The sequence below is a fragment of the Schistocerca americana genome, chromosome X, assembly GCF_021461395.2.
Source record: "Schistocerca americana isolate TAMUIC-IGC-003095 chromosome X, iqSchAmer2.1, whole genome shotgun sequence".
NCBI lineage: Eukaryota > Metazoa > Arthropoda > Insecta > Orthoptera > Acrididae > Schistocerca > Schistocerca americana.
This window is the reverse complement of record NC_060130.1, coordinates 315,818,165-315,846,052: the sequence shown is the minus strand read 5'-3', so window position 1 is coordinate 315,846,052 and position 27,888 is coordinate 315,818,165. Positions and strand designations below refer to the sequence as shown.

General features: G+C 42.3%; 1 protein-coding gene across 6 annotated transcripts in view; it reads right to left on the bottom strand.

Moving 5' to 3' along the window:
* LOC124555360 (protein PRRC2C-like) overlaps window positions 1-27,888 on the bottom strand; it is a 114,735-nt gene that overhangs the window by 49,205 nt on the left and 37,642 nt on the right. For 4 of the 6 annotated variants that reach the window (XM_047129245.1, XM_047129247.1, XM_047129244.1 and 1 more), the window contains exons 8-12: window positions 26,738-27,634; window positions 26,400-26,544; window positions 24,672-24,768; window positions 20,594-20,741; window positions 20,233-20,363 (exon numbers count right to left, since the gene is read on the bottom strand). In XM_047129245.1, the coding sequence (XP_046985201.1) occupies window positions 20,233-20,363; window positions 20,594-20,741; window positions 24,672-24,768; window positions 26,400-26,544; window positions 26,738-27,634 (1,418 nt within the window). The remainder of the gene's footprint in view (window positions 1-20,232; window positions 20,364-20,593; window positions 20,742-24,671; window positions 24,769-26,399; window positions 26,545-26,737; window positions 27,635-27,888) is intronic. The other 2 variants (XM_047129246.1, XM_047129248.1) reach the window with 1 other exon arrangement.

Genomic DNA, 27,888 nt, shown 5'->3' with positions numbered 1-27,888 from the left:
AATATAATAATTTAGAAATATAATAGAGATAGTAAAGAAATACATTAATATTAAGCTGTATAGATACACTGACTTTGAAGGCCAGGAAAACCCTGAACCTGAAGGTGGCTGTTCAGGCAGTAAACAACGTTCATCTCCAGAGCATCCGGTTGAAAGTATACACTATCTTTACCCAAAGAGTCGAGACCTGATGTATTAAACGATACTGATGAAAGTTCACTACAGAACATTTATGACAACTACTGAAATTGGGGCTTCAATTCCGATAGCAAACTAATAACGTGCTGTAAGAGCATTAAAGGTAAATCAAATTGCAGATTAATTCTAAATTTCGTGTCTAGCAAACGGCATACAGGGGTTCATTTAAAAGGAAACAGACTGTCGCAGTTACCACCTAAAAAAAAGAGCACGTAATATCACAATTGGATAGAACAAGGTAGTATGGATCTACAATTCACTATTGGCATCTGCAAATTTGGGCACTAGAAGCACCTAAAATGGGTGTCTTTGACAATTTCAAAGCTTCAGATTCTTTTACTAATAATCTCTTGGCTGAATATGGCATTTTATCTATGCATATTACTACATTTGTCACTCATAAGGACACACAAGATGATAATATTACACATTGTAAGGCACTACAATTTGTGGAGGAAGTCAACATGTTCATGACAGAGAAGAGTTGGAGAAAGGAAATGTTTGGAACAGTGACCATACTCAAAGTATGAAATTTCTTCATCATCAACGCTGTCTCACAGAGGAGAGAAAATTACAGCTAATGTGGTGCAGTTTGTACACAGCTCTACCCACAGCTACACAACTGATGTGGCTTTATCAATGACAGGCAGACTATGTAAACAGTTTCGTTTTAGGGCACTAAAGCAACTAAGGTCATACACACCCATATCAGAGCCACACAACACGAAGACGAAAAAGGAGTTAAAAGCGACTACACGTTAAGCCCAATAGATGGAAGGGAAGAAAGCCAAAAACAGGACTTCCTCTTGGAGAAAGATCCATAAAATATGCCACAGAGACAATGGAGGTCCTGAACTATAGATTAAATGTTCTTCCCCATATTGCTATGACAGATAAACAGTAAAACACAGTTGACAGCCCATATATCGTTCGCTAAAATGGCCGAAAACTCAGGCAGCAAACATATGCTAGAATGTACGTAGTTCAAGAAAGGGCATTTGTTCAGGAAATGGCGAACCATCAAAGGTCAATGACAATGAGCACAAAGTGATGGGGGATCACCACTTAACAAATGGTGATTGTAAACAACAGTGCCCAATACGCACTCTACCTAAGATTCTCCACTCGTAGTGAGAGGGCTGAGAGCACGTTGGCCAAGCCGCTGGAACAGACTTAATTCCCCAGAGCTTGTTCCATGAAGGGAAGATGCCCAAGGGACACCACCTGGTCACAGACGGCAACACAGACATCAGTGGAGAGAATTTCAAGAACTAGCAGGCCGAGGTAGGACGACTGCAGCGTTTGCAGCAGCATCAGCGGTCTCATATCCCATCAGACCAACATGACCAGGGACCCACAAACATCACCGAAGCTCCATCAAAAGTGAACAAGTGGAAGCTTTCCTGGACCCATTCACTAAAGGATGGATTGTGTATGGCACACAGAGGCTCTGAAGGGCACTGTAAGAATCGGAGCAAATGACACAATTGAAAAGCCTGTGCTGCCCGATGTACTGCATGGCCTGATACAGTGTGATAAGCTCTGCTGTAAATACTGAGCAGTGTTCCAATAGCCATCACTGCCAATGATGAAGGCACACCCAACACCGCAGTCAGTCCGAGAGCCATCAGCGTACACAAAGGTATTATAGCAAAGTTTTGTGTGAAGGCCGGGAAACTTATGGCGATAGAGCGAGTCTGGAGTAGTGTCCCTAAGAAGCAAATGCAGTCCAAGGTGAACACCGGCCACTGCACAAAGCCAAGGTTGTGAAGGGTTCACCCCATCGGGAAAGTGGCAGGTAGCGTGAAGTTAAGCTGCCACAGCAACAGCCAAAACCGAACTCCTGGAGGTAACATAGAAGAGGGACGTGTCCTACACTGGTGGTCAACGGCGTCATCGAAGGAGGCGGCATAGGATGGATAGCCAGGTGTGGCAGATAAATGGCATGTGAGGAGAGAACATCACGTCAGTATGACACTGGTAGTTAGGCAGCCACTACATACAGACTCTCAACCAGGATAGTGTAAAGGCGCCAGTTGCCAAACAGATACCACGATACTGGATTGTATTGAGACTGCGTAAAAGATGGATGGACGTGCAGATGCATAAACAAAACACCCATAGTCTAGTTCTGAAGAAACAAGTGGTAAGTATTAATGGAGGAGGATGGTCTGATCCTCTCCCCAGGAAGTACCGCTTAGGATATGTAGGACACTGAGGGACCGAGTGCAGCAGACAGCCATCTACAACACACACTTCCTATCGAGCATGAGCCGCAGGAATTTCATAGTTTCTGCGAACAGAAGAGCAACATTGGCCTCAGCTCTGTCTTCTAAAAATTCCTGCAGGAATCGGGGCAGACGGCCTTGGAAGCCTCACGTGTAGAATGTATGGAGGATACCCGTCTTCCAGCACGTGGTGTGGGGTTTCTCCAAATCAAAGAACACAGCCACAACCTGGTATTTCTGCAGAGAACCATTCATGACACAGGTTGACAAAGTGAAGAGATGGTCAACTGCAGATCAGAGCACTCGAAATCCACATTGTGTAGTGGTTAGTAATCTTGGGACTCAAGCCACCATACCAGCCGGGCCTGAATCATACATTCCATTCCCTTGCAAACATAGCTGGTGAGAGAAATGGGGCGATAGCTAGAAGGAAGTTGTTTGTCATTACCTGGATTAGGTATGACAGTGGCTTCACACTAGCATCTGGGAAATGTGCCTTCTGCCCAGATGCAGTTAAACATATGAAGGACAAAGTGCTTGCCTGCAAGAGAAAGATGCTGCAACATCTGAATGTAAACATCGTCTGGCCTTGGGGTGGAGGATCAGGATGAAGCAAGAGCATGATCTAGCTCTCTCATAGCAAAAGTAGCATTGTAGCACTCATGATTCTGAGAAGAGGTGGGTATCACCTGAGCCTCCTAAACTTCTTTCCAATGGAGGATGGCAGGATGATAGTGGGTGGAGTGCGGAATCTCTGCAAAATAGGGGGCCAAGGTGTTTGAGATAGCAATGGGACCCACAATGACACCATCCACTACTGCCAGGCCACAAATTCTGGAATGGACCTTGGTCTCAGAGAGCCAATGGAGGTTGGCCCACATGAAGGAAGAGTGATTGAACTGTTAAAAGAACCTATACTGGAAATTCAGCTATCTATTTTGCTATCCCTAAGAACCCGACAACACTGCACACACAACTGTTTACAGCAAACACAGTTCGCCATTGTAGGATGACGGTTAAAAATGTGGAGAGCACGTCTCCGCTGGCGAATTGTGTCGCAGCACGTCTCAATCCACCAAGGCACTGGGACACAGGATGATAAAGATGAAATGCGAGGAATGGAACATTCTGCAGCAGTAAGGGTAAACACCCTCCTCAGGGGACACCGCCTTAATGCAGCACTGTCCGTGTGGACGAGGTGGTTTGCGCGCTCTGGATCCAGAGGGCTATGCCGGCAGTAGCGTAGCTACCAGCAGGGCCACCCATGCCACACAGGCCAATGGGGAGGAGCCAGACGAAGTGTGTCCCAAAACGACCTATCTCCTGTCCGATCCTATCCTAAGCCTATCCCTCTCCCTTATCATTCTTAACATCCTACACCATAGGGCAGGGAGGGCTCTAGAGGTGTGGTGAAGCCTGTCTCCCAAAGGGAGTAAACCCAATACAAATCACCTGCTGCCTTGTAGTTGGTAGAGGGATCTACAAAGGCTAAGGATGCTCCCCTGAACATGGAGCCAGCTACCCTGCGAGCTGTAAGGGGCAAACCCCCAAATGGTTGGGCGGAAATTAACAATCTCCCCCTGTAAAACATCAATTGTTGCGAATGCTAGCAAAGGAATAAGCCGGACAGATATTTCAATGATGACCCCAGCAAACAAAAAAAGGATAAGAGAGATGTACATAGGAACATGGAATGTGCGAAGCCTATACCAAGCTGGAGCCCTAGGACAGCTGCTAACACAAATAAACAACAACAGTATAAAAATATTGGCTCTCCAAGAAATTAGGTGGAAGGGGAGAGTGACATAATGGATGCAGGAAATTTCACTATCATCTATAGTGGTGGGAGTATGAATACCTTTGGAACAGGTTTTGTGGTCGCTAAAGAACTGAAACATGCGGTGATGTGCTTCCAAGCAATCAATGAACGGATGTCCATATTAAGATTAAGGGGAAAATTTTTCAACATAACAATCATAAATGTACATGCACCCACAGAGGAGGCAGATGAACAACAAAAGGACGAGTTTTACAGCAAGGTAGAACAACTGTATGATCAGGCTCCCAAACATAATGTCAAGATATTAATAGGAGACCTGAATGCAAAAACAGGAAAAGAAGAGGCCTTTCAGCCAACCATAGGAAGACATAGCCTCCATGAAATATCAAAAGACAATGGACTTAGGGCTGTAGATTTTGCTATAAGCAAAAACATGACTGTCAGCAGTACATGTTTCCCACATAAAAAAATACACAAAGAAACATGGATTTTTCCAGATGGACAAACCAGAAATCAGATAGCCCATATATTGATTGATCGGAGACACGGATTAGACATAATGGATGTTAGGAGCCAACGTGGAGCTGACTGCATTCAGACCACCATCTAGTGAGAATTAAATATAGACAAAGGATCTTACTATTGAGTAAACAAAAAGGCCACAAACAAAAGAAGTTTGACATTAAGAAACTGAAGTTAGAAGAAATACGCAGAGTATATCAGATGAAAATAGAAGAGAGGATTAAGAATGACACCGACACATCAAATGAACATATAGAAGTAATGTGGAAACGATGTAAGACTGCAATCCTCGAGGCAGCTGGAGAGGTTTTAGGACATTAATGGGCTCAAAGAAAGGAAGAGTGGTTTGACTAAGAATGTACGATAAGAATTGAGGAACATAATATAGTATGAATGAAATTATTGCAGAGAACAACTCGAGTAAATCTGAATGAATATAATTAAAAGCGCCATATAGCAAAGAGGGTCTGCAGACAGAAGAAAAGAGCACTAGAAAAGAAAAAACTGGAAGAAATTGAACAGCAAGGAGAAGAGAAGCAAAGTCGTGAAATGTACCAAAAGATTAAAGAAGGAAAGACCGGGTTCCAAGCCAGAACAAATATGTGTAGGAACAAAGAAGGGGATTTGATAGGGGAGAGTAATAAAATACTTGACAGGTGGGGAGAATACTTCCAAGAGTTACTGAACCCAGATGTAGAAGGGTTAGAACGAGAAGAACAGGTGGAATTAACTTACTATGGACCAGAGGTTTTAACACCAGAACCTACACTGGGGGAAGTGATGCAAGCCATTAAGACCTTAACAAGCAATAAGGCACCTGGAGACGATCAGATCCAGACCGAACTTCTCAAGTATGGTGGGGAAATGCTGTGGAAAACAACTCATAAAATAATAATGAATATCTGGCAAGAGGAGAGCATGCCAAAGGAGTGGAAAACAGCTATAATGTGCCCCATACATAAAAAAGGAGATAAATTAAACTGCCAGAACTATTGAGGAATCTCCCTACTAAATACTACACACAAAGTTTTCTACTACAAGATTCTAACCAGCAGGCTTACTCCATATGTGGAAGAGAGAGTTGGAGACTATCAGAGTGGCTTTAGAAGAAATAGGTCAACAACTGACCAGATATGCACATTGCGCATACTACTTGAAAAATGTTACGGACATCAAATTAACATACACCAGCTTTATATCGACTTTAAACAAGCCTATGATAGCATCTCAAGAGTGGCATTGAAGACTGTAATGGAAGGGGCTGGAATACCTAAGAAGCTCAATTACACTTACCGTGCGGCTGCCGTAATATTACGTCGCGGGCGGAAACGAAGAAAATGCGGCCGCCGTAATATTACGTCCCGCCGTATTCCACACTGTTTTAGTGTTTCAAACGCATTGTTAGCGTTCCCGCTACAACCTGTAGGTCCTGTAATGCTTGTAGTCCATCATATTAGCGCCACATCGCAGCACCTAGTGAGGTAATGCGATATATCCGTATATATTTCCGAACGAATTCACGTGTGTTTTTCACACGTATGTTACGTGTTCTGTGGTGTCCTGTCATTTGCTTACCGTTGATTTTGGCCATAGTATTTTGCTTTTAGCTTGTTTATCTTCTTTTTACTCACACTGGTGAGTGATGAGGATGCAAAACTTCGAAAAATGATTGAAGAAGTACTTGCTGAACCTACTGCTGATGATTTTTCGGATTTCGATAGTGACAGTGATTACGAAATGCCGGAAAATAACAATAGTCCAGGTAAGTCTAACATCTTACTAAATTGATGCAGAACAAGACAGTTCATGTTGCGATTTGTTCTGTTACATTCTGTTCTATTTCAGACACAGATTTGTCGTCAGATGAAGGTGAGCCACCGCCTGTGTTGCCCCCCACTCATCATTGAAAGAGGCCAAGATTGAGTGACATTTCACAGGATGACTGGACTATAGTGGATCAAACACCAAACATTTTGTTATTTACAGGGTCTCATGTTGTGCTAAATAATGTAGGACTATGTCAGTCTAGTGAATATTTAGATTTTTTTCTCATTTTATAAATGACAGGGTTATTTCAATTATGAAGGAACAAACAAACCTATATGCTAGACAGAAGCTGGCCACACTGAGAGCACAAAACAAATTAGGGCCCAATTCTAGGTTCAAGCAGTGGAGGACGCTAACAATTGCTGAAACAAAGACGTTTCTGGCTATTATCCTCCACATGTCAATTAGTGAGAGGCCAAGAATGGCCAGTCACTGGTGAAGTGATCCAGTGGTTAGCTGCAATTTTTGCACCAATATTATGCCAAGGGACACATTTCTGAATATTTTGTCTATGTTCCACATAAATGACAATTCAAAGCAAAAAAAGAAAGGTGAAGTAGACTTTGATGTCCTTCATAAGGTCAGGCCTCTTCTGGATGATTTGGTAAGGAATTTCAAAGAAAGTTATCAGCCAGGTGAAGCGCTAACCATTGAATAAGGTATGTGTCCTTTCAGAGGGCGTGTAGGTTTCAAAGTTTATATGGTTAATAAGCCAAACAAATATGGCATGAAGCTATACATTCTTGCAGAATCCAAAACTGGGTACATATACAACTTTGAAGTTTACCACGGAAGGGACGATAAACTGGACGAAAGTGCTTCTGCAGTGGTAAAGCGATTGCTCGGCTCACTCCAAGGTAAGGGCCACACTGTATATGTTGACAGATTTTACACCAGTGTTCAGCTAGCCAAAGAACTGGCTAGAGCCAACACTGGTCTTGTAGGGACTGTAATGCCAAACAGAAAAGCATTGCCCAAGGCCCTCAAAGAGGGTAAACTCCAAAAGGGTGAACAAATATTTCGCCGCAAGAACGATGTGCTAGCATTGCGATGGAAAGACAAGAGGGATGTGTAGATGATAAGTGCCAGGCACACATCCTCAGTGTTGCCTGTTGCTACGAGAAGGCAATGAGAAGTTGAAACCAGTGGCAGTGCTGGATTACAACTTACATAAAGCTGGTGTAGAACTTTTTGATCAGTGTCTTTCATATGGAGCACTTGATCACAAAACAGTGAAGTGGTGGAGAAAGCTTGCCTTCCACTGTATAATTATGGCAGTTTCCAATGGTTGTATTTTGCACAATTGCATCAATGAGAAGAAACTGAGCACTCCTAAGTTTATACAGGAGGTCTGCACTGCATTAGTGTTACAGAGAGGGGAGAGAATTGAGGATTCTCATGGATCTGCAACGATTGCTCGATTGTCGCAGAAACATTTTCCGATCCGTGTGGAAATGGCAGAAGGGAAGAAGAAAGCACAAAGACATTGTGTAGTGTGTAGCGGAAAACAAAAGAACATTACTGGGAAAGCTGGGAGGAAAGATACTTCTTATGAGTGCAGTGAGTATAATGTAGGTTTGTGTGTCACCCCGTGCTTCAAGCTTTACCACACTGTGGTTCACTATGCAAAATAGCTTGTGTGTATGTAGCTACGCTTTATGTGCAAATGGTATAACAAATGTCTTTTCAGTGTAAAATGATCACTTTCCAAAATTTATTTCTTCTTTAAATTGAATAAAGTAGTAAAAATAAATTTTTGACAAAAATTTATTTTCGCAAAATCGAGGAGAAATCCGCATCACTTCTTGGAAACAATATATGCCCCATACACATGACTGTTAACCCATGTAAAGTTGAAACCTTAAAGTTTTAAACCATACCTGTAGTTTTTACGTATCTCTAACTAAACGTCTTTTACAGCTATTTAAAGTCTGTTGAAAATAGAAAAAAAATCAGCCAGCATACAGAGAGTGGCATGCAGTTAAGGGCTTAACATGGTAAGTGTTAAACTTTCTATGATGACCCTCAGTGAAACCAACTGTAAAGTAAAAATACAGGGCGAAATCTCCAGAGAAGTGGAAGTGAAGAAGGGACTTAGACATGGTGACAATATCTCCTCTTTGCTATTCAACCTTTGCCTAGAAAGAGTCAAATCAGAGAGAGTTAAATAAAGGAGGAACCTTCTTAAATCGTTAATTGCAGTACCTATCCTATGCTGACGATGTGGCATTACTCGCACGAAACACTGCTGTGCTAGGCGAAGCCTATCAACGACTGGAGAAAGGTGCAAGGGAACTTGGCCTGACAGTCAAAATCGAAAAGACCAAGTACAGGGCTATTACAAATGATTGAAGCGATTTCATAAATTCACTGTAGCTCCATTCATTGACATATGGTCACGACACACTACAGATACGTAGAAAAACTCATAAAGTTTTGTTCAGCTGAAGCCGCACTTCAGGTTTCTGCCGCCAGAGGGCTCGAGAGCGCAGTGAGACAAAATGGCGACAGGAGCCGAGAAAGCGTATGTCGTGCTTGAAATGCACTCACATCAGTCAGTCATAACAGTGCAACGACACTTCAGGACGAAGTTCAACAAAGATCCACCAACTGCTAACTCCATTCGGCGATGGTATGCTCAGTTTAAAGCTTCTGGATGCCTCTGTAAGGGGAAATCAACGGGTCGGCCTGCAGTGAGCGAAGAAACGGTTGAACGCGTGCCGGCAAGTTTCACGCGTAGCCCGCGGAAGTCGACGAATAAAGCAAGCATGGAGCTAAACGTACCACAGCCGACGGTTTGGAAAATCTTACGGAAAAGGCTAAAGCAGAAGCCTTACCGCTTACAATTGCTACAAGCCCTGACACCCGATGACAAAGTCAAACGCTTTGAATTTTCGGCGCGGTTGCAACAGCTCATGGAAGAGGATGCGTTCAGTGCGAAACTTGTTTTCAGTGATGAAGCAACATTTTTTCTTAATGGTGAAGTGAACAGACACAATGTGCAAATCTGGGCGGTAGAGAATCCTCACGCATTCGTGCAGCAAATTCGCAATTCACCAAAAGTTAACGTGTTTTGTGCAATCTCACGGTTTAAAGTTTACGGCCCCTTTTTCTTCTGCGAAAAAAACGTTACAGGACATGTGTATCTGGACATGCTGGAAAATTGGCTCATGCCACAACTGGAGACCGACAGCGCCGACTTCGTCTTTCAACAGGATGGTGCTCCACCGCACTTCCATCATGATGTTCGGCATTTCTTAAACAGGAGATTGGAAAACCGATGGATCGGTCGTGGTGGAGATCTGATCAGCAATTCATGTCATGGCCTCCACGCTCTCCCGACTTAACCCCATGCGATTTCTTTCTGTGGGGTTATGTGAAAGATTCAATGTTTAAACCTCCTCTACCAAGAAACGTGCCAGAACTGCGAGCTCGCATCAACGATGCTTTCGAACTCATTGATGGGGACATGCTGCGCCGAGTGTGGGAGGAACTTTATTATCGGCTTGATGTCCGCCGAATCACTATAGGGGCACATATCGAACATTTGTGAATGCCTAAAAAAACTTTTTGAGTTTTTGTATGTGTGTGCAAAGCATTGTGAAAATATCTCAAATAATAAAGTTATTGTAGAGCTGTGAAATCGCTTCAATCATTTGTAATAACCCTGTATATGGCAATGACCAACCAACAAAACCTACCAAATCTCAGGATAGCCGACAGGGAGTTTGAAAGGGTGAAAGACTTCAAGTACCTTGGGTCGACTATCACTGAGACAAATGACATTGGCAGTGAGGTGAAAGCCAGAATAGCAGCAGGTAACAGATGCTACTTTGCCACATTACCCATGCTTAGGAGTTCGCTTCTATCACATAAATCCAAAATCCTCATTTACAAAACAATTATAAGACCAGTTCATCTACATCTACTTCTACATCCATACTCCACAAGCCACCTGATGGTGTGTGGCGGAGGGTACCTTGAGTACCTCTATCGGTTCTCCCTTCTATTCCAGTCTCGTATTATTCGTGGAAAGAAGGATTGTCGGTATGCCTCTGTGTGGGCTCTAATCTCTCCAATTTTATCCTCATGGTCTCTTCGCGAGATATACGTAGTAGGGAGCAATATACTGCTTGACTCCTCGGTGAAGGTATGTTCTCGAAACTTCAACAAAAGCCCGTACCGAGCTATTGAGCGTCTGTCCTGCAGAGTCTTCCACTGGAGTTTATCCATCATCTCCGTAACGCTTTCGCGATTACTAAATGATCCTGTAACGAAGTGCGCTGCTCTCCGTTGGATCTTCTCTATCTCTTCCATCAACCCTACTTGGTATGGATCCCACACTGCTGAGCACTATTCAAGCAGTGGGCGAACAAGTGTACCATAACCTACTTCCTTTGTTTTTGGATTGCATTTCCTTAGGATTCTTCCAATGAATCTCAGTCTGGCATCTGCTTCACCGACGATCAACTTTATATGATCATTCCATTTTAAATCACTCCTAATGCGTACTACCAGATAATTTATGGAATTAACTGCTTTCAGTTGCTGACCTGCTATATTGTAGCTAAATGATAAGGGATCTTTCTTCCTATGTATTCGCAGCACATTACACTTGTCTACATTGAGATTCAATTGCCATTCACCATGCGTCAATTCGCTGCAGATCCTCCTGCATTTCAGTACAATTTTCCATTGTTACAACCTCTCGATACACCACAGCATCATCCGCAAAAAGCCTCAGTGAACTTCCGATGTCATCCACAAGGTCATTTATGTACACTCCTGGAAATGGAAAAAAGAACACATTGACACCGGTGTGTCAGACTCACCATACTTGCTCCGGACACTGCGAGAGGGCTGTACAAGCAATGATCACACGCACGGCACAGCGGACACACCAGAAACCGCGGTGTTGGCCGTCGAATGGCGCTAGCTGCGCAGCATTTGTGCACCGCCGCCGTCAGTGTCAGCCAGTTTGCCGTGGCATACGGAGCTCCATCGCAGTCTTTAACACTGGTAGCATGCCGCGACAGCGTGGACGTGAACCGTATGTGCAGTTGACGGACTTTGAGCGAGGGCGTATAGTGAGCATGCGGGAGGCCGGGTGGACGTACCGCCGAATTGCTCAACACGTGGGGCGTGAGGTCTCCACAGTACATCGATGTTGTCGCCAGTGGTCGGCGGAAGGTGCATGTGCCCGTCGACCTGGGACCGGACCGCAGCGACGCACGGATGCACGCCACGAGCGTAGGATCCTACGCAGTGCCGTAGGGGACCGCACCGCCACTTCCCAGCAAATTAGGGACACTGTTGCTCCTGGGGTATCGGCGAGGACCTTTCGCAACCGTCTCCATGAAGCTGGGCTACGGTCCCGCACACAGTTAGGCCGTCTTCCGCTCACGCCCCAACATCGTGCAGCCCGCCTCCAGTGGTGTCGCGACAGGCGTGAATGGAGGGATGAATGGAGACGTGTCGTCTTCAGCGATGAGATTCGCCTCTGCCTTGGTGCCAATGATGGTCGTATGCGTGTTTGGCGCCGTGCAGGTGAGCGCCACAATCAGGACTGCATACGACCGAGGCACACAGGGCCAACACCCGGCATCATGGTGTGGGGAGCGATCTCCTACACTGGCCGTACACCACTGGTGATCGTCGAGGGGACACTGAATAGTGCACGGCACATCCAAACCTTCATCGAACCCATCATTCTACCATTCCTAGACCGGGAAGGGAACTTGCTGTTCCAACAGGACAATGCACGTCCGCATGCATCCCGTGCCACCCAACGTGCTCTAGAAGGTGTAAGTCAACTACCCTGGCCAGCAAGATCTCCGGATCTGTCCCCCATTGAGCATGTTTGGGACTGGATGAAGCGTCGTCTCACGCGGTCTGCACGTCCAGCACGAACGCTGGTCCATCTGAGGCGCCAGGTGGAAATGGCATGGCAAGCCGTTCCACAGGACTACATCCAGCATCTCTACGATCGTCTCCATGGGAGAATAGCAGCCTGCATTGCTGCGAAAGGTGGATATACACTGTACTAGTGCCGACATTGTGCATGCTCTGTTGCCTGTGTCTATGTGCCTGTGGTTCTGTCAGTGTGATCATGTGATGTATCTGACCCCAGGAATGTGTCAATAAAGTTTCCCCTTCCTGGGACAATGAATTCACGGTGTTCTTATTTCAATTTCCAGGAGTGTATATTGTGAATAGCAACAGTCTTACGACACTCCCCTGCAGCACACCTATAATCACTCTTACTTCGGAAGACTTCTCTCCATTGAGAATGACATGCTGTGTTCTGTTATCTAGGAACTCTTCAATCCAATCACGCAATTGGTCTGATAGTCCATATGCTCTTACTTTGTTAATTAAACGATTGTGGGGAACTGTATTGAATGCCTTGCGGAATTCAAGGAACACGGCATCTACCTGGAAACCCGTGTCTATAGCCCTCCAAGTCTCGTGGACAAATAGCGCGAGCTGGGTTTCACACGATCATCTTTTTCGAAACCCATGCTGATTCCTACAGAGTAGATTTCTAGTCTCCATAAAAGTCATTATACTCGAACATAATACGTGTTCCAAAATTCTACAACCGATCGACGTTAGAGATATAGGTCTATAGTTCTGCACATCTGTTCGACGTCCCTTCTTGAAAACGGGGATGACCTTTGTCAGTAGTTATGTATGCTGCCGAAAAGTGGACCATGACTGTAAATGAGGAAAGTATCCTGAGCATATGGGAGAGAAAGGTGCTAAATAAAATATATGGCCCAGTATATGAGCAAGAATGTTGGCGTATTCGTACGAATGCAGAACCACACCTTTTTGAAGAACGTGACATTGTTACTACCATTAAAATAAGAAGACTGTGGTGGGCAGGGCACGTGATCAGAATGGAAGAAGACAGACCATGTAAGAGGATTTTTGATAGCAAGGCTGGAGGCAGACGGCGGAGGGCGGAGGGGACGGCCCAGAAAGAGATGGGTGGATGGAGTTTAAGACATGAAAAAGCTGGGTGTCAGAGGATGGAGACTGAAAGCCATGGATCAGATAGAATGGCAGGATATTGTGATGCAGGCCAAAGCCCTCCAAGGGCTGTAGAGCCGAGGAGTAGTAGTAAGGATAAACACAGTTTGCCATCGTAGGATGACGGCTAAAAATGTGGAGAGCACGTCTCCGCCGGCGAATTGTGTCCCAGCACGTCTCAGTCCACCAAGGCACTGGGACACAGCGTGGCAAAGATGAAGTGCGAGGAATGGAACATTCTGCAGCAGTAAGCCTCCAGTCGGCTTTAGAATGCTGCCAGTTGGGTTTATACGTAGGTGAGGTAGGAGTCAGTAACTAGAGAACTGTAGAAGATGAAGACAAAGAGAGAAGATAAAAATGACTATGCGTGAATCCTAATTGATGGAAGAGAAGACAGCTAAAACAGGGATGTGGAGAAAGGTCTATAAAATATGCCAAAGAGAAACAGAGATCCTGAACTAAAAATTAATTGTCCTTCACTTTATGGCTACAACAGATAAAAAGTAAAATGCAGTCGGCAGCCTGCGAGTCATTCGCTAAAACGGCCGATATCTCTGACAGCAAACAGAAACTAGAATGTAAGTGGTTAAAGAAAAAGGGCATTCTGTCAGGGAATGGTGGACCGTCAAAAGTTGAGAAGTGGCGATGGCTAAAAAGAAAGTGCCCAATATGCAACCTAGGTAAAATGATCTCGTGGTGAGAGGACCGAGGCGAGGTCATCCAAGCTGCTGGGAAATGCTTAATAACCCAGAGCTTGTTCCCATGAAGGTAAGACCAAGGTGATGCCTAAGAGACACCACCTGCTGACAGACAGCAACACAGAGATCATTGGAGGGAATGTCAGAACTAGCGGGCTGAGGTGCCAATACTGCAGCCTTGGCAGCATTGTCAGAGGCCTTGTTTCCTTCTGACCGATGTGACGAGGGACCCACATAAACATCACAGTGGTTCTGTCAAGACTGAGCAAGTGACAACTTTCCCAGACCCGTTGCACTAAGAGATGGACAGTGTACGGCACACACAGGCTTTGGAGAGCACCGAGTGTGTCTGAGCAGATGACACATCTGAGAAACCTGTGTTGCCGGATGTACTGCATGGTCTCATACAGGGCGCAGAGCTCTGCTGTAAATACTGAGCAGTGTTCCAGAAGCAGTGCCAATGTCAGTGCCACTGACGAAGGCACACCTGACACCGCGGTGAGTCGAAGACCCATCAGTGTACACAAAGGTATATTGCTAAGTTCCGCGAGAAGGTTGTGAAACTGAAGGCTATAGAGCGAGGTTGGAGTAGTGTTCTTAGGAAGCAAATGAAGGCCAAGGTGAACACGGGCTGCTGCAAGAAGCCAAGGTGGTGAATGGTTCACATCCACTGGGAAAGTGTCAGGTAGCGTGAAGGCAAGCTGCTGGAGCAAGAGCCAAAAGCAAACTCCAGGAGGTAACAGAGAAGAGGGACGTTCCCCATACTGGCGATCAAAGGAGTCATTGAAGGAAGAGGCATAAGGTGGGTGGCCGTGCACGACAGACAAACGACATGCATATCTGCTGAGGAGGAAGTCACAGCAGTAGAACAGTAGTATTTCTGCATCTGCTGCATACAGACTCTTAACCGGGCTAGTGTAAAAGGTGCCAGTGGCCAAATGGATACCACGATGATGGATAGTACTAAGATGGCGTAAGAGGGACAGACATGTAGGTGCATAAACAACTGCAGGAGAGTCATGATGGGGAAAAGGGAGGAGGGAAAAAATGAAGGGGTGTCTTCTTGGCAGCTGCCACTGGGCGCACAGATTGGAGGATCCTGCTCCACGAGATCTACAGAGGTGTCGGCATTCTCCCTTGGTTGGCCTGTGGAGTCTAGGGCAGAAAAACAGCTGGCGGTGCACTCCGGCAACACAGAGGTCTGGCGGGTGAGGGTATCACACGGCAACACCGCTGAAGATGATCTCCAAGTCGGCAAAGGAGGAGCCCTTGATTTTTTGGAGTCTTTGCGGTTGCAGGTGAAGATTCAAATGTTTGTTTGCTGGAGCAATGTAGAAAGTCTTTGTGGGAATACTCTTTCTATCCTGTCCGAACTAACGGTTGTGTAGCAGGTGATTTCGCTGTGTAAGGTGAAAATATGGTGGCTTCTTGCACAGCTGGAGGAGGAGGAGACAGGGATGCTACAGCGATACTGGGTGATCTTACAACTGAGGTGCTGAATTTGATGTCGCAAGTCTGTGTGGCCATGTCCTTCATGGAGTGCAATGAAGAAAGAATCATGCTGTAAGTGCCGGATGGTAAAACACAGAGTTTCCGGCTGCACAGGGTGAGCAACAGGGTAAGGTACCTTTTTTTCTCCCATATCTCCTAGATGGCCCGCTCATCAAGATACACGGGGCATCCTAGGGGTTAGGCTCCATGGTCGCCACTGCAATTGATACAGCAGGGACGAGGAGGCAGGCAATTGCCCTCCTGAGCATCCCTACCACAGGGGACACATTTGGCCGGGTGTCAACAGGACATTGGAGTGTGGTTGTAATGACGGCACTGGTAGCAGGGTTGTACCGTGATGACTTCATAGCCTGATTTGATGTTTGATGGAAGCACTACTCTACCAAACATGAGAAAAAGAGTGCATGTGGGCACTAAGTGTGCATCTACCGTCTTCATCACCCAATGGACGGCAGTGACACCCTCATCAAAGAGGTAATTTTGGATTTCTGCCTCAGTCAGACCACCATGCAGCCTAGTGTAAATAACACCACATGAAGAATTCAGCATTCAATGGGCCTCCACATGAACAGGATAGCTGTGGAGGAGCAAAGATGCAAGCAGCAATTGTGCTTGAGAATCACAACTAGTCTCCAAAAGCAAAGTGGCATTGCATAAACGAGAGAAGGATTTCACAGGGCCAACAACTGCATCAAAACCTTTCTGAATAATAAACAGATTAACTGTAGCAAAGGACTGAACATCTTCAGTATGTGAAACCACAAGGAACCGAGGTGCAGTTGGGAGGGTCTTTGAATCAGCCTTCAGGAGATCATAGGGAGGAAGAAGGAAAAGAGAAACCGCAATGCCAAAGTGGAGGAAGGATAGGAGAACAAGGACACAGAATGAAAAAACAGTGTAGTGGAGGGACTGTTCTGATGTCAGGCTATTGAAAATTAAGGACATTTTCCCAAAAAAATTCCAGGTATGTTAGTCACAAGAGAGGAAAGAGAAGCACGGAAGGGAAAGTGCTGCAAAGGTTGTGACCCCATGGTGGTGGTGTTGTGGTCTTCAGTCCTGAGACTGGTTTGATGCAGCTCTCCATGCTACTTTATCCTGTGCAAGCTTCTTCATCTCCTAGTACCTACTGCAACCTACATCCTTCTGAATCTGCTTAGTGTATTCATCTCTTGGTCTCCCTCTACAATTTTTACCCTTCATGCTGCCCTCCAATACTAAATTGGTGATCCCTTGATGCCTCAGAACATGTCCTACCAACCGATCCCTTCTTCTAGTCAAGTTGTGCCACAAGCTCCTCTTCTCTCCAATACCTCCTCATTAGTTATGTGATCTACCCATCTAATCTTCAGCATTCTTCTGTAGCACCACATTTCGAAAGCTTCCATTCTCTTTACAATGAATTTTCTGCACCGAAGTATATGCCTATGTTGCAATATGCTTGGTAAAAGGCAGGTTATGACATTTACATACACAAATAATTATTTGAAAATGTAATTAATGTGGCATTTGATATTGGACTGCTTTAACACGGAAGTGACTTTGAATGTAAAAACGTGGCTTTAGTGATGTTTGCGCATTGTTCTCTTCCAATTTGTTTCAATCACCTCATCAAAATCCGCCATCTGTACTATGAGGACTAATATAAGCACAATCAGCTGTGTTGGATGTGTGGGTTTTGCACTATTATAATTACTTTAACCACAGGGTTTTCGGCACAGGTGATTGAAAATGTACATGTCAAACATATCCCATTTACCTGTCGACATCTTAAGTGGTATAGTTTGAAGTTACGCCACTGTGCCTGCTATTGTTTTCAGTTGTCTCACTTCAATTGTCAAAATTCAGAACACAAGCGTGGGCTGCTGTCCTGCAAGGAGGAGACAGGGCTCGATTCCTGCACACCACCTCACCCCTCTGGCGGTCCTAATTCTAGTTAGTAACATAGAAGCACTGAGTAACTTAGAAGTAAATATCCTTAGTGTAGTTAAGCACCTTAAATCACTTAATAAATCCCAGTCTACCAATCAAGACAGAATACCAATTAGGTTTCTTGAGGATGCTGATACAACAGTTCCATACTTTGCAATCACACACAACCACTTACTTGATGAAAGATCATACCAATTACTGGAAAGTTGCACAGTTCCCACCAATATTTCATGAGAGGAAGCAGTATTAATCCACTTAATTACAGATCCATACCAAAAACTTCAATTTGCAGCAGAATTTTGGAACATATACTATGTTCAGACAACATGAATTACCTTGGCGGCAGATTCAGAAAATACTGCTCTTGCGAAACACAACTAGCTCTTTATTCACACAAAATAATGGGTGCTATTGGCAGGGGGTCTCAAATTGATTCCATATTTTCATATGTCCCTAAGTCTTTCAACAGTGTTTCTCACAAGAGACTTCTAACCAAATTGCATAGAGTATCACTTCAATTGCGTGACTTGATTTGTGATTTCCTGTCCGAAAATTCACAGTTCGCAGTCACTGACATGAAACAGTAAAACCAAAGTGAAGCTCGCATCCCCCGAAGGATATGTTATGCCTACTGATGTGCCTAATCTATGTACATGATTTAGGAGACAATCTGAACAGCCATCTTAGATTGTTCACAGATGATACCATCATTTACCATTCAGTAAACTCATCAGAAGATCAAAACCAATGGTAACATGACTTAAACATGAAATCTGTATGGTGAGAAAAGTGACAGTTTTTTCTGAATAAAGCAAAGCGTGAGGTCATCCACATAAGTGTGAAAACAAATCCTTTAAATTTCAGTTGCACAATAAATCATGCAAATTTAAAGGCTGTCAATTCAACCAAATACCTAGGAATTACCATTACAAACAAATTAAATTGGAATGCTATAGAGGATGATGTGGGGAAGACAAAACAGAGACTACATTTTGTAGACAGAACACTTACAAGATGCAACAGGTCTACTAAAGAGACTTCCCACACTATGCTTGTACATCTTCTGCTGTGTGGCATGGGATGTTTACTGGACACGATTGATGGAGGATATTGATAAAGTCTAAAGCCAAAGAACGGCAGCTTGTTTTGTATATCATGAAATATGGGACATAGTGTCATGGATATAAGTGGGTTGGGGTGGCATTCATTAAAACAAAGGGGTTTTTCGTTGTAAAAAGATCTTTTCACAAAATTTTAATCACCAACTTCTCCTCTGAATGCAAAAATATTCTACTTTCACCCACTGACATAGAAAGAAATGATCATTGTGTTACAGTAAGAGAGATCAAGAGCTCATGCAGGAAGATTTTAAACGTTCATTTTTCACCACGTGCTGTTAGAGAGTAGAACGGTACAGAAATAGTCTGAAGGTTATTCGAAGCCCCATCTGCAGGCACTTAAATGTGAATTGCAGAGCAGTCATTTTGAAGATTGTTTACACTTGTGGCCAGCTGCTGTTTTGTGATGCCCATAAATTGCGCTACAGCGAGAGGAAAACGAAACATGTCAACATATTTTGACCAAGCCAAAATTCTTCCCTAATATGCAAACCAAGTTATTTTTGGATCTACTTCTATGCTAAGTGCCCTCTTGGTTCTCTTCATACCATTGTCATCTATGAATTGCACAGCTATGAATGTCCACAAAAGTTATCATCAAATTGGGTGAAAAAAGTAATGTTGAAAAACACCTTAAATCTAAGAAGCATTCAGTTCACTGGCAGGCAAATGCTGCTGCTTCTCAAGAGAAACAAACATTTATAAAATAGATGTGGATTTTGCCAGAGAGTACACACATATTACTAAAAGTAGATGCTATGTTTTTAGGTCTCTACTGATAGCATAAATAATTTGAAAAAAGTAATACAAAAAGTACTGTTGAATTTTGCATAAGAATCTAAGTAAGACACTAAATATCTCAAAACATGAATAATGTGTCACACAATTTTGGCTCTAAGGGAGTATAGATGTTCTTAATGCATGAGGGTATTACAAAATGGTACTAAAGAGCCACAGTGGCCAAGAGAGTGGACTCTTGTCTGGGTGGAACAAGCTTCAAAAAACCATTTGGTCATCCAGATTTAGGTTTTCCTAAATTGAATAAAGTAAAAGCAGAATTAGTTTCTCCCATGATAATCTATTTCACATAGAAGTTGACAACTGACATCACTGACAGGATACTGAAACCTCATCATCCAACCTCACTTTTAGTTTATGCCTTTACACCGATGGAGTTGAACGTATTGCTGCATCTTGATATTTATTTGCAACACCAAACTGTCATACACTGACCAAAATTGAAATACTGCAACTTGTACTCATCTCACCTTGAAGAATAATCACTAAAATTACTCATTCAATGAAAATGAAATAATCAATTGGATAATTTGGCAAATTTCATAACCATAAATAGATTCTCACACTACAAAAAATAGTAAATTTACCTTGCTGAAAGTCAGAGGCATCTGGATTGCTTCTGATTTATTTTCCCCATTCTTGCCAATGTCTGGTATTGCACCACTTGCTTTATTGAAGACCAGTGGACTGTCTTCCCCATCATCACCAATTTTTCGATCTATAAACCCAGTATATAATTGAATTGTTACACATCTAATAATAATAATTAAAATTCTTTTACAGAATCTGAAAGTTAGCACACATGCTGTCAGGAAAAAAATTACATACTATGTAGATTTTGTCACTGTGCAAGCAAAAAAGTTTAAACAATAATGTTAAAATTTGTTAAACAGAAGTTTTTCTTCACATTCAACAGTACAACAGTTTTGAAACCATTACAAAACTCACCTCTGCTTTTATCCACTCTGGATGTCTTCATGTTTGCAAATTTACATTTTACAGCCAAATCAGGAGGGGCAGTCTTGTAATTTGTGTTTTCAAAAATTATTGTCTGAACAGGAGGTGATGTTCCATCCAATACTGTCTTATCTGTGGCCTGTAAGATGTATTACAAACACAGTTACAATTTTATAATTCTAGTGCTAATGCTATTTACATTCCTCTATAATGCCCAATAAATAGATGGGAGTTTAAGCAGAAAAAATCCCCCCTTCCTTCTCTTTCTCTCTGACTAAATAGGTAAGATGAAAAGCAGTGAGAGAGGTTAAGGCAAACAAGAATAATCAAAAGAAATAATACGTATGAAACACAATTTCAGGTAGTACATTACTGCAAATATCGTACACTTTTAGTATACTACACATCAGGAAATGTGAACCTGAAAACAATAACTCACATTACTTTCATTTTAAAACACACTGATATTGAGAGGACAATAGTGCTCATGAAAAATAGTTTCTAATGACTGAGATTTTCTAATATTTATTTCCATGTGCTATGGCTGCTGCCACCCTTTGACAGGCAAGTTTCCTGTTCTCTCTGTACCTATTCAAAGAACTGGTACTTAATAACTAAGCTTTGCATAATTCATAAAATAAGCTTTTGTCACAGTTTAGTAGCAGATATAGGTTCCAACAGCTTTTAACTAGAATAAAATTGCATATAATTCACAGTAGAGAATTCTGCAACTAAAAATTTCATGAAAATAATTATGTATGGCTCTTAGCCAACATGTGTAAACAACCATATTAGGAATTTTCCTTTCTGGTCTAGTGTTTATCACTGTTTACTTCCGACACTGAAGTGCCAACCTTGATTCCCTGTGACCACTTCGGATCTTTAACTGATGACAATGTCTTTAACAGCGTTCACTTGGCCTCATGAGATCAAATAATGAGCTGGATAATATGGAAAAAATAAAGGAAAGGCAACAACACACCTACAGCAGGCTGATGCACTGCACATAGAAACATGCAACACATATAGAACTTTACTAGCTTTTGAGCTAGTATAATGCTATTTCTGTTGAATGCTTCTAAGCACCAGATGCTTGTCAGCTACAGGTTAGTGGCTGACTTTCCTTTATTTTACATATTATCTATCCAGGAATTTTCATTGTTGTTATTTATATAAGAACCTGCTCAAATTAAATAAGCCCACAAAATCAAACTGGAAAGCTTCCAGCATGTTGGGAGCCACAAGTCCATTTCCCTACTTGCACCCAACTTACAAACATTTTATATATGTCTGCTGGTAAGCTGAAATTGAAGAAATAACACAACGGAATAGAAGTGACTAAAATGTATTGCTCTTAGCCTTTATATGACATTGTAAAGTGGAAGGCAGCCCTATAGTACTAGTGGTCTTTTTTTTTTTTTTTTTTTTTTTTTTTTTTTTTTTTTTTTTTTTTTTAAGAATTTAGTAGCTATTTGAGTGTAATCCCTCAATGTTGACTGTAGGAAATGAATATTTATGATCAGTTATATACCAGCATCAGACTCAAGGGCAAGTCACAACATTTGAATCACAGATTTACTTCTAACTTTGTATGCTTTTAGTACAACAAAATGTGCAACTAGTAACACATTTTACGAGTAGAATATGTACCGGTGCATTGCGATTCTATCCACAAGATAGCAGCAGTTAAGTCATTAGCTTTCAAACTCCATAATCTATTGATTGCTGACTCAACTCCTGCTTTTTTTGTTTCTTAAATATACATTTTTTCAACACTAGGTTATATTATTTCATATACATGACATCTGAAAAGCAATGCATTGAGAAAACACGTGTATCTGCATGAACTTTATTGAATTTCTGGGGTACTTTGTTGTTTACTAATTTTAATTACAACAGCAAATTTATAATATAATTATCACTAAGTAAATGACACAGCACACAAAGTTTTCCTCCAAATATATGGGGGTGACTCCCAATTCTTTGACTACTGTGGATGATGAATGTCATCAAGATTCAATGATTAATGCAGTTGCAAAACGTTGATTAAAAGATGCATTCTTGTACTGTGGAAGCCTTCAAGAGGCGGACCCTATTCGCAAATCATGACAGGCATACATGTTTTGTTATTTACTTGTTGATCATTATAAAGATAATATTTGTTGTAATAATTACAAATAGTAAACAGTCAAGTAATATCGACAACTCATTGAACATTCGTGGAAATACATGTTTTTTCATTAAATTACCTTCCAAGTGCCACCTATATGAAATATTATGACCAGGAAGAAGAAGAAGAAGCAGAAGCAGAAGAAGTAGAAGTGCAGGACCCAGTCCAGCGATAACAGAGTTTCAACGCTAACCACCTGCCTGCAGTCATCTAGAGTTCAGAGCTGCGATGCACTGGTAGATACTCTAAACATAAAACTTCTCTTGTGATTTTCTTGAAACTGTAGCAGTAGTACACCATACAATATACAAATAATGTTGCCCTAATAAACTGTTAAAGGTGTACAAAGTTTGAAGTAAATCTATGATCCGAACATTGTGGCCTCCCCTCGTCAGTTAATGGATTTGACGTAGGCCCTCATCGCAAAACCTTACCTTGAAATTAAAATCAACCAGAGCACTATTCTTAAATACCTGATATCATTACTCTTCCTTCAAATTTCTGGTGAGGACTTTCAATTCTACTTCAATCTCGTGTCATCTGCGAAGCAATGTTAACAAAATAATATTGAATGTTGCGCATTGGGAATCTGTTTATTCCTCAAGTAAGACAAATGAAAAGTGAAGAAAACATTCTAAGAGCACATACTACTTATTACAACTACAAAGAACACCTACCTAATGCAAACATCATGACAAGTGAGAGAAAACATTACAGCACAAATATAAATTGTGAACCATTTGCAGCACAGTAATCCCACCTTGCTTGTGGCTGAAGAAAGTAAGGTATCTTAGAAGTTGATGAACTTGTGCAGCCTACTGAATATGGATGCAAGATGAACAAACCAAAAATAGTAGCCGAGATGAAACACAATAGTCAAATAATGCTATTAAAAAAGCTTATGTTTGTCAATGACCTAATTCTCAACACTTTAAAGACAGCAGTCCTCTGGGTGTCACACAGGGCATTGTGCTTTCATATTTTATGAATGATCCCCAACCCCACAACCACATACACATGCAAAGTCATTAATATAACAGAAATCGATACGAAACAGTTTTTTATATCTGTAATCCCATAAACAGAGGGCTGGTGTTCTTACTGAACCCACAATGAAACAAAGGTCACATACATGTCATTCTTTTAACATTTTTGAAAAATTTAACCCTCCAAACAAATGGCTTGCAAAAATTAAATCTCTGAGGATGTGTAGATAAACAAAGCCATCACACTATATTGGTAAATTTAATTCTTACACAATACCAATACAAGTGTTTACATCAACATTCATCCCTCACTCTCAACACACCGTGATAATCTTGATGCTTTGAGATTTTCTTCGAGACCTGAATCTATCACAGAACTAAAAAATGAAATCCATCAATCAATTGAGCAACACAACATATTCTGTGGTATATTTAGTGCAATTGCAGAAAAAACCCTACTCCAGATAACAAAGCTCATCAGAGTTAGCTGATCTGCATATTAGGCCCTCTGTATCTGCCACTTCCCACCTAACTTTCCCATTATTAAGTAGAAGAACATTCAAATAAAATTATACGTAAGAGTCTACTATGAAAGGTATTCCGTTCCCCAATTATTAAGAGACATATAATAACTAACTTCACTGGTGGTAGGGGAAACAGATAACTGAGGGAGGTAAATAAAAGAAATGAGATGTGGTTAAATGTTCATGCTGTTTATTATTATTGTTCCTGATTATGACTCATGTCTATTACGAATCAGAACTGTTTTCTTGTTTTACAGTTCACAAAATTAAATTTAATGCCCTTTTGTAGTTGCCTTTCATTATTAGATGCTTACCTGTGAACTTTAAACAAACACAATTTAATTCTGTAACACATCACAGAAAAAATTCAACAGTGATGACTAACTTACCTCTCTAGCTGTTTTTGCCTGGACACTTTCACTATTTGGTGTACTACGATGGCTGCTGGTTCCAGATTGTGGCTGCTGATCACTTACTTCCACAGCACTGCATAAAAAAAGCAGATGATAAACTGAAACGACATAGTTGCAAGTAAGATCTTAAATAATTATAATTTCAGTAAACTCTAACAAACGTCAGGACCCCTTCTTTAAACACTCATTGATACAAGCCAACTTATCTGCCTCTTTATTTTGAAGTCAAAAGACATTACTACATGAAGAAATGTTTTTGTGACGCGGTTGGCAGTACACTGAGGAACAGTTTCAATGTACCTAGATATACCCTTATGAATGGCACAGCATTGACTTGGGGTTGAATGGCAGGAAATGTGCCAGGAATCAATTTGCATTGGGGGCATTACCACTACAAGACAGATTTGAGATTTTTTTATTTTGATTGTTTTATTGCAATGTTAAAAACCATGAAAAATTGTGGTTAAGTTTAAAAAAGATTCACTAACTGCAGTGTTATGGTATCCTAGTTAAGACAAATGTAGTGGTTTCATTACTTTACACCAAATGCAACCTATTCATGACAGCCAAATGGGGCGGCAGAGGAGGAGGAGATTAGTGTTTAACGTCCCGTCGACAACGAGGTCATTAGAGACGGACTGCAAGCTCGGGTGAGGGAAGGATGGGGAAGGAAATCGGCCGTGCCCTTTCAAAGGAACCATCCCGGCATTTGCCTGAGGCGATTTAGGGAAATCACGGAAAACCTAAATCAGGATGGCCGGAGACAGGATTGAACCGTCGTCCTCCCGAATGCGAGTCCTGGGGCGGCAGATGTAGGATTAAAGTAGAAGACTACTATCACTAATTTCTACCACAAAAATGAGGAGACTGTCTTTTCTAATGATATACACTAATGAAACATACAAATAACAAAATGAATTTACAGCTTTTTGATTAATTTCCCACATTATAGGATCCAGAAATCTGAAACTGGCTCTTGTTGATAAACGTATTACAAAGATTTATTCAAAAGAAATTCTTCAAAATATAAGTTTTCCACCTTGTTAAATTGTCAGATTCAATTCCACAAATAATGTAACTTCTTAGGAATTTGAGGCTTTGATATTTTATTTTCATTTATTTAATTTTAGTATGAAAATAATATTTGGGTTTCATGTCCTGTTCAGGATGGGATGATGGAGCAGATGTTCTGGCAGGAAAGGAAATCTGAAGTGTGCGTTCACAAGAATCATCCTGGCATTTGTCTTAACTTGTGTAAAGAAACAGAAAATTAAATCTGGATGTCCAAATGGGGACTTGAACCACTGTCCACATGGGAGTCTAGTATCTACTTCACTACTCCCCCCCCCCCCCCCCCAAAAAAAGGGGGGATCATTAGAAATGTGCTAAGGGTGGAAGACAACTGAAAAATATTAGAGAGAGAGAGAGAGAGAGAGAGAGAGAGAGAGAGTGCAAAGGTATGCCGAAGTCATATTCCTAAAGTGAGAAAGAATCAATGTAGAATGGATCGAGCGCAGAGAATAGATACTGATGTTACAGAAGTTCACAATATCAAAATGAATTTATGAGTAGATGTTAATGAATAAGTTATTTCAATGTAAATGTCTCAACCACATCACTAAATCATGAATGAAATTTTAATTGTTGCTATTCAGATATTGCTGAATCTGAATTTGCCTTTATACAGTATGTTCTTTTCCTTACCAGTGATCAACCTGACTCCCTAATACAACTGCTAACTGTTGTAAGTTTGGAACAGTTCCTGTAGCTGGTGAATTTGGTCGCAATGATGCATTAATTGGTTTTGTCCATGCATTCACCGGAGGTGGAGGTGCAGGACTGTTCACATCTGTAAAACGACAAAATTACAAATAAACTAATTTGTTCCTCATCACTTCCAGTACAAAAATTAATAATAAATGACATTAAGATATCTCGCTTCTGCACATGCTAACAATAATACCAAGTATGGTGTACAAACTATCAAATTAATGCATTCTACTCTAATATATTTCCAAATCAACAAATTCATTTGCACACACCTTTTGTTGGGAAGAGACGGCTTTGCTTGCTTGTGTCTGGAGCTCCCACATGGGCACCTGAATTCTGTTGCTCAGCCATCTTCATCCTCTGTTTGACAAACCGAGGGGGAAGTTTGTTCTGTCGCTGACGTTCTGTAGGGAACTTGGCTGCCGGAGCTGTTGGTGCGGAAGAAGTAGTAGGCACCGCAGCTATGGTAGATGGTGGACCAGAACCTGCACTTCCTTGGTTTTGCAACCCAACTGCTGTAGCCTGATGCTGCTGCTGCTGCTGCTGCTGCTGCTGCTGCCTTTGCTGCTGGGCAGCTGGCTGCTGGGAGGGTTGCTGCTGCTGCTGCTGCTGCTGCTGCTGTGTTGGTGGTGTTGGTGTTGGTGATGGTTGCTGCTGCTGGGACTGGGGCTGCCGTTGTACTTGCTGTTGAGAAATTTCTTGTTGAAGGACAGTTTTGCCTGTTATTTGCTGTTGCTGTTGTGGAACAGACTGTGCTGTCGTTCCTGAAGGTGACCCCTGGCGTTGTGGCTGGGTAACAAGATGCTGAGATTGTTGCTGAGCTGGAGGCTGCCCCTGCTGTGGTGTTGCTGGTGAGGAAGATGGTGATGCTGCTGTTGTTGCTGGAAGCCCTTGCGGTAGTGGAGTCTGTTGTGCCTGAGCCTGAGGTTGTGGCTGCAGCTGCTGTGGTGGAGGATGGCTCGATTGTTGCGTACTCCCGGGCTTAGATTTTCGTGGCTCCTTTTCCCGGGGAGGGCGACCAACCGGCTTCGTGTCCTCAGAATTTCCTTTCTGGCGCGCTTCCTTCACATTCTTCTTACTTCGCACTTCTTGAAAGCCGCTGTCTGCACCAAAAGCGAAATTCCCATCCTCGACTGTCACTTCAGGCTGGTCATCAACTATCACCACACCTACATAGCACAGGCAACACAAACAACACTCACACCCAATCAGATAACAAATCTGCACAGGAAAAACTACAGTAGCATTCACAAGGAAACAGAATGGATTGGAACAATGAGAGACTACCTGAAGTTACAGGTTTGCCCAATTATGACAAAGTAAGGTTCATTTCACAACTAAGCATTCACTAAGAGGAATAATTACAACAGTTATGAACTATCACTAGACATCACTGACGCACATCTCTACTATTAGCACATTT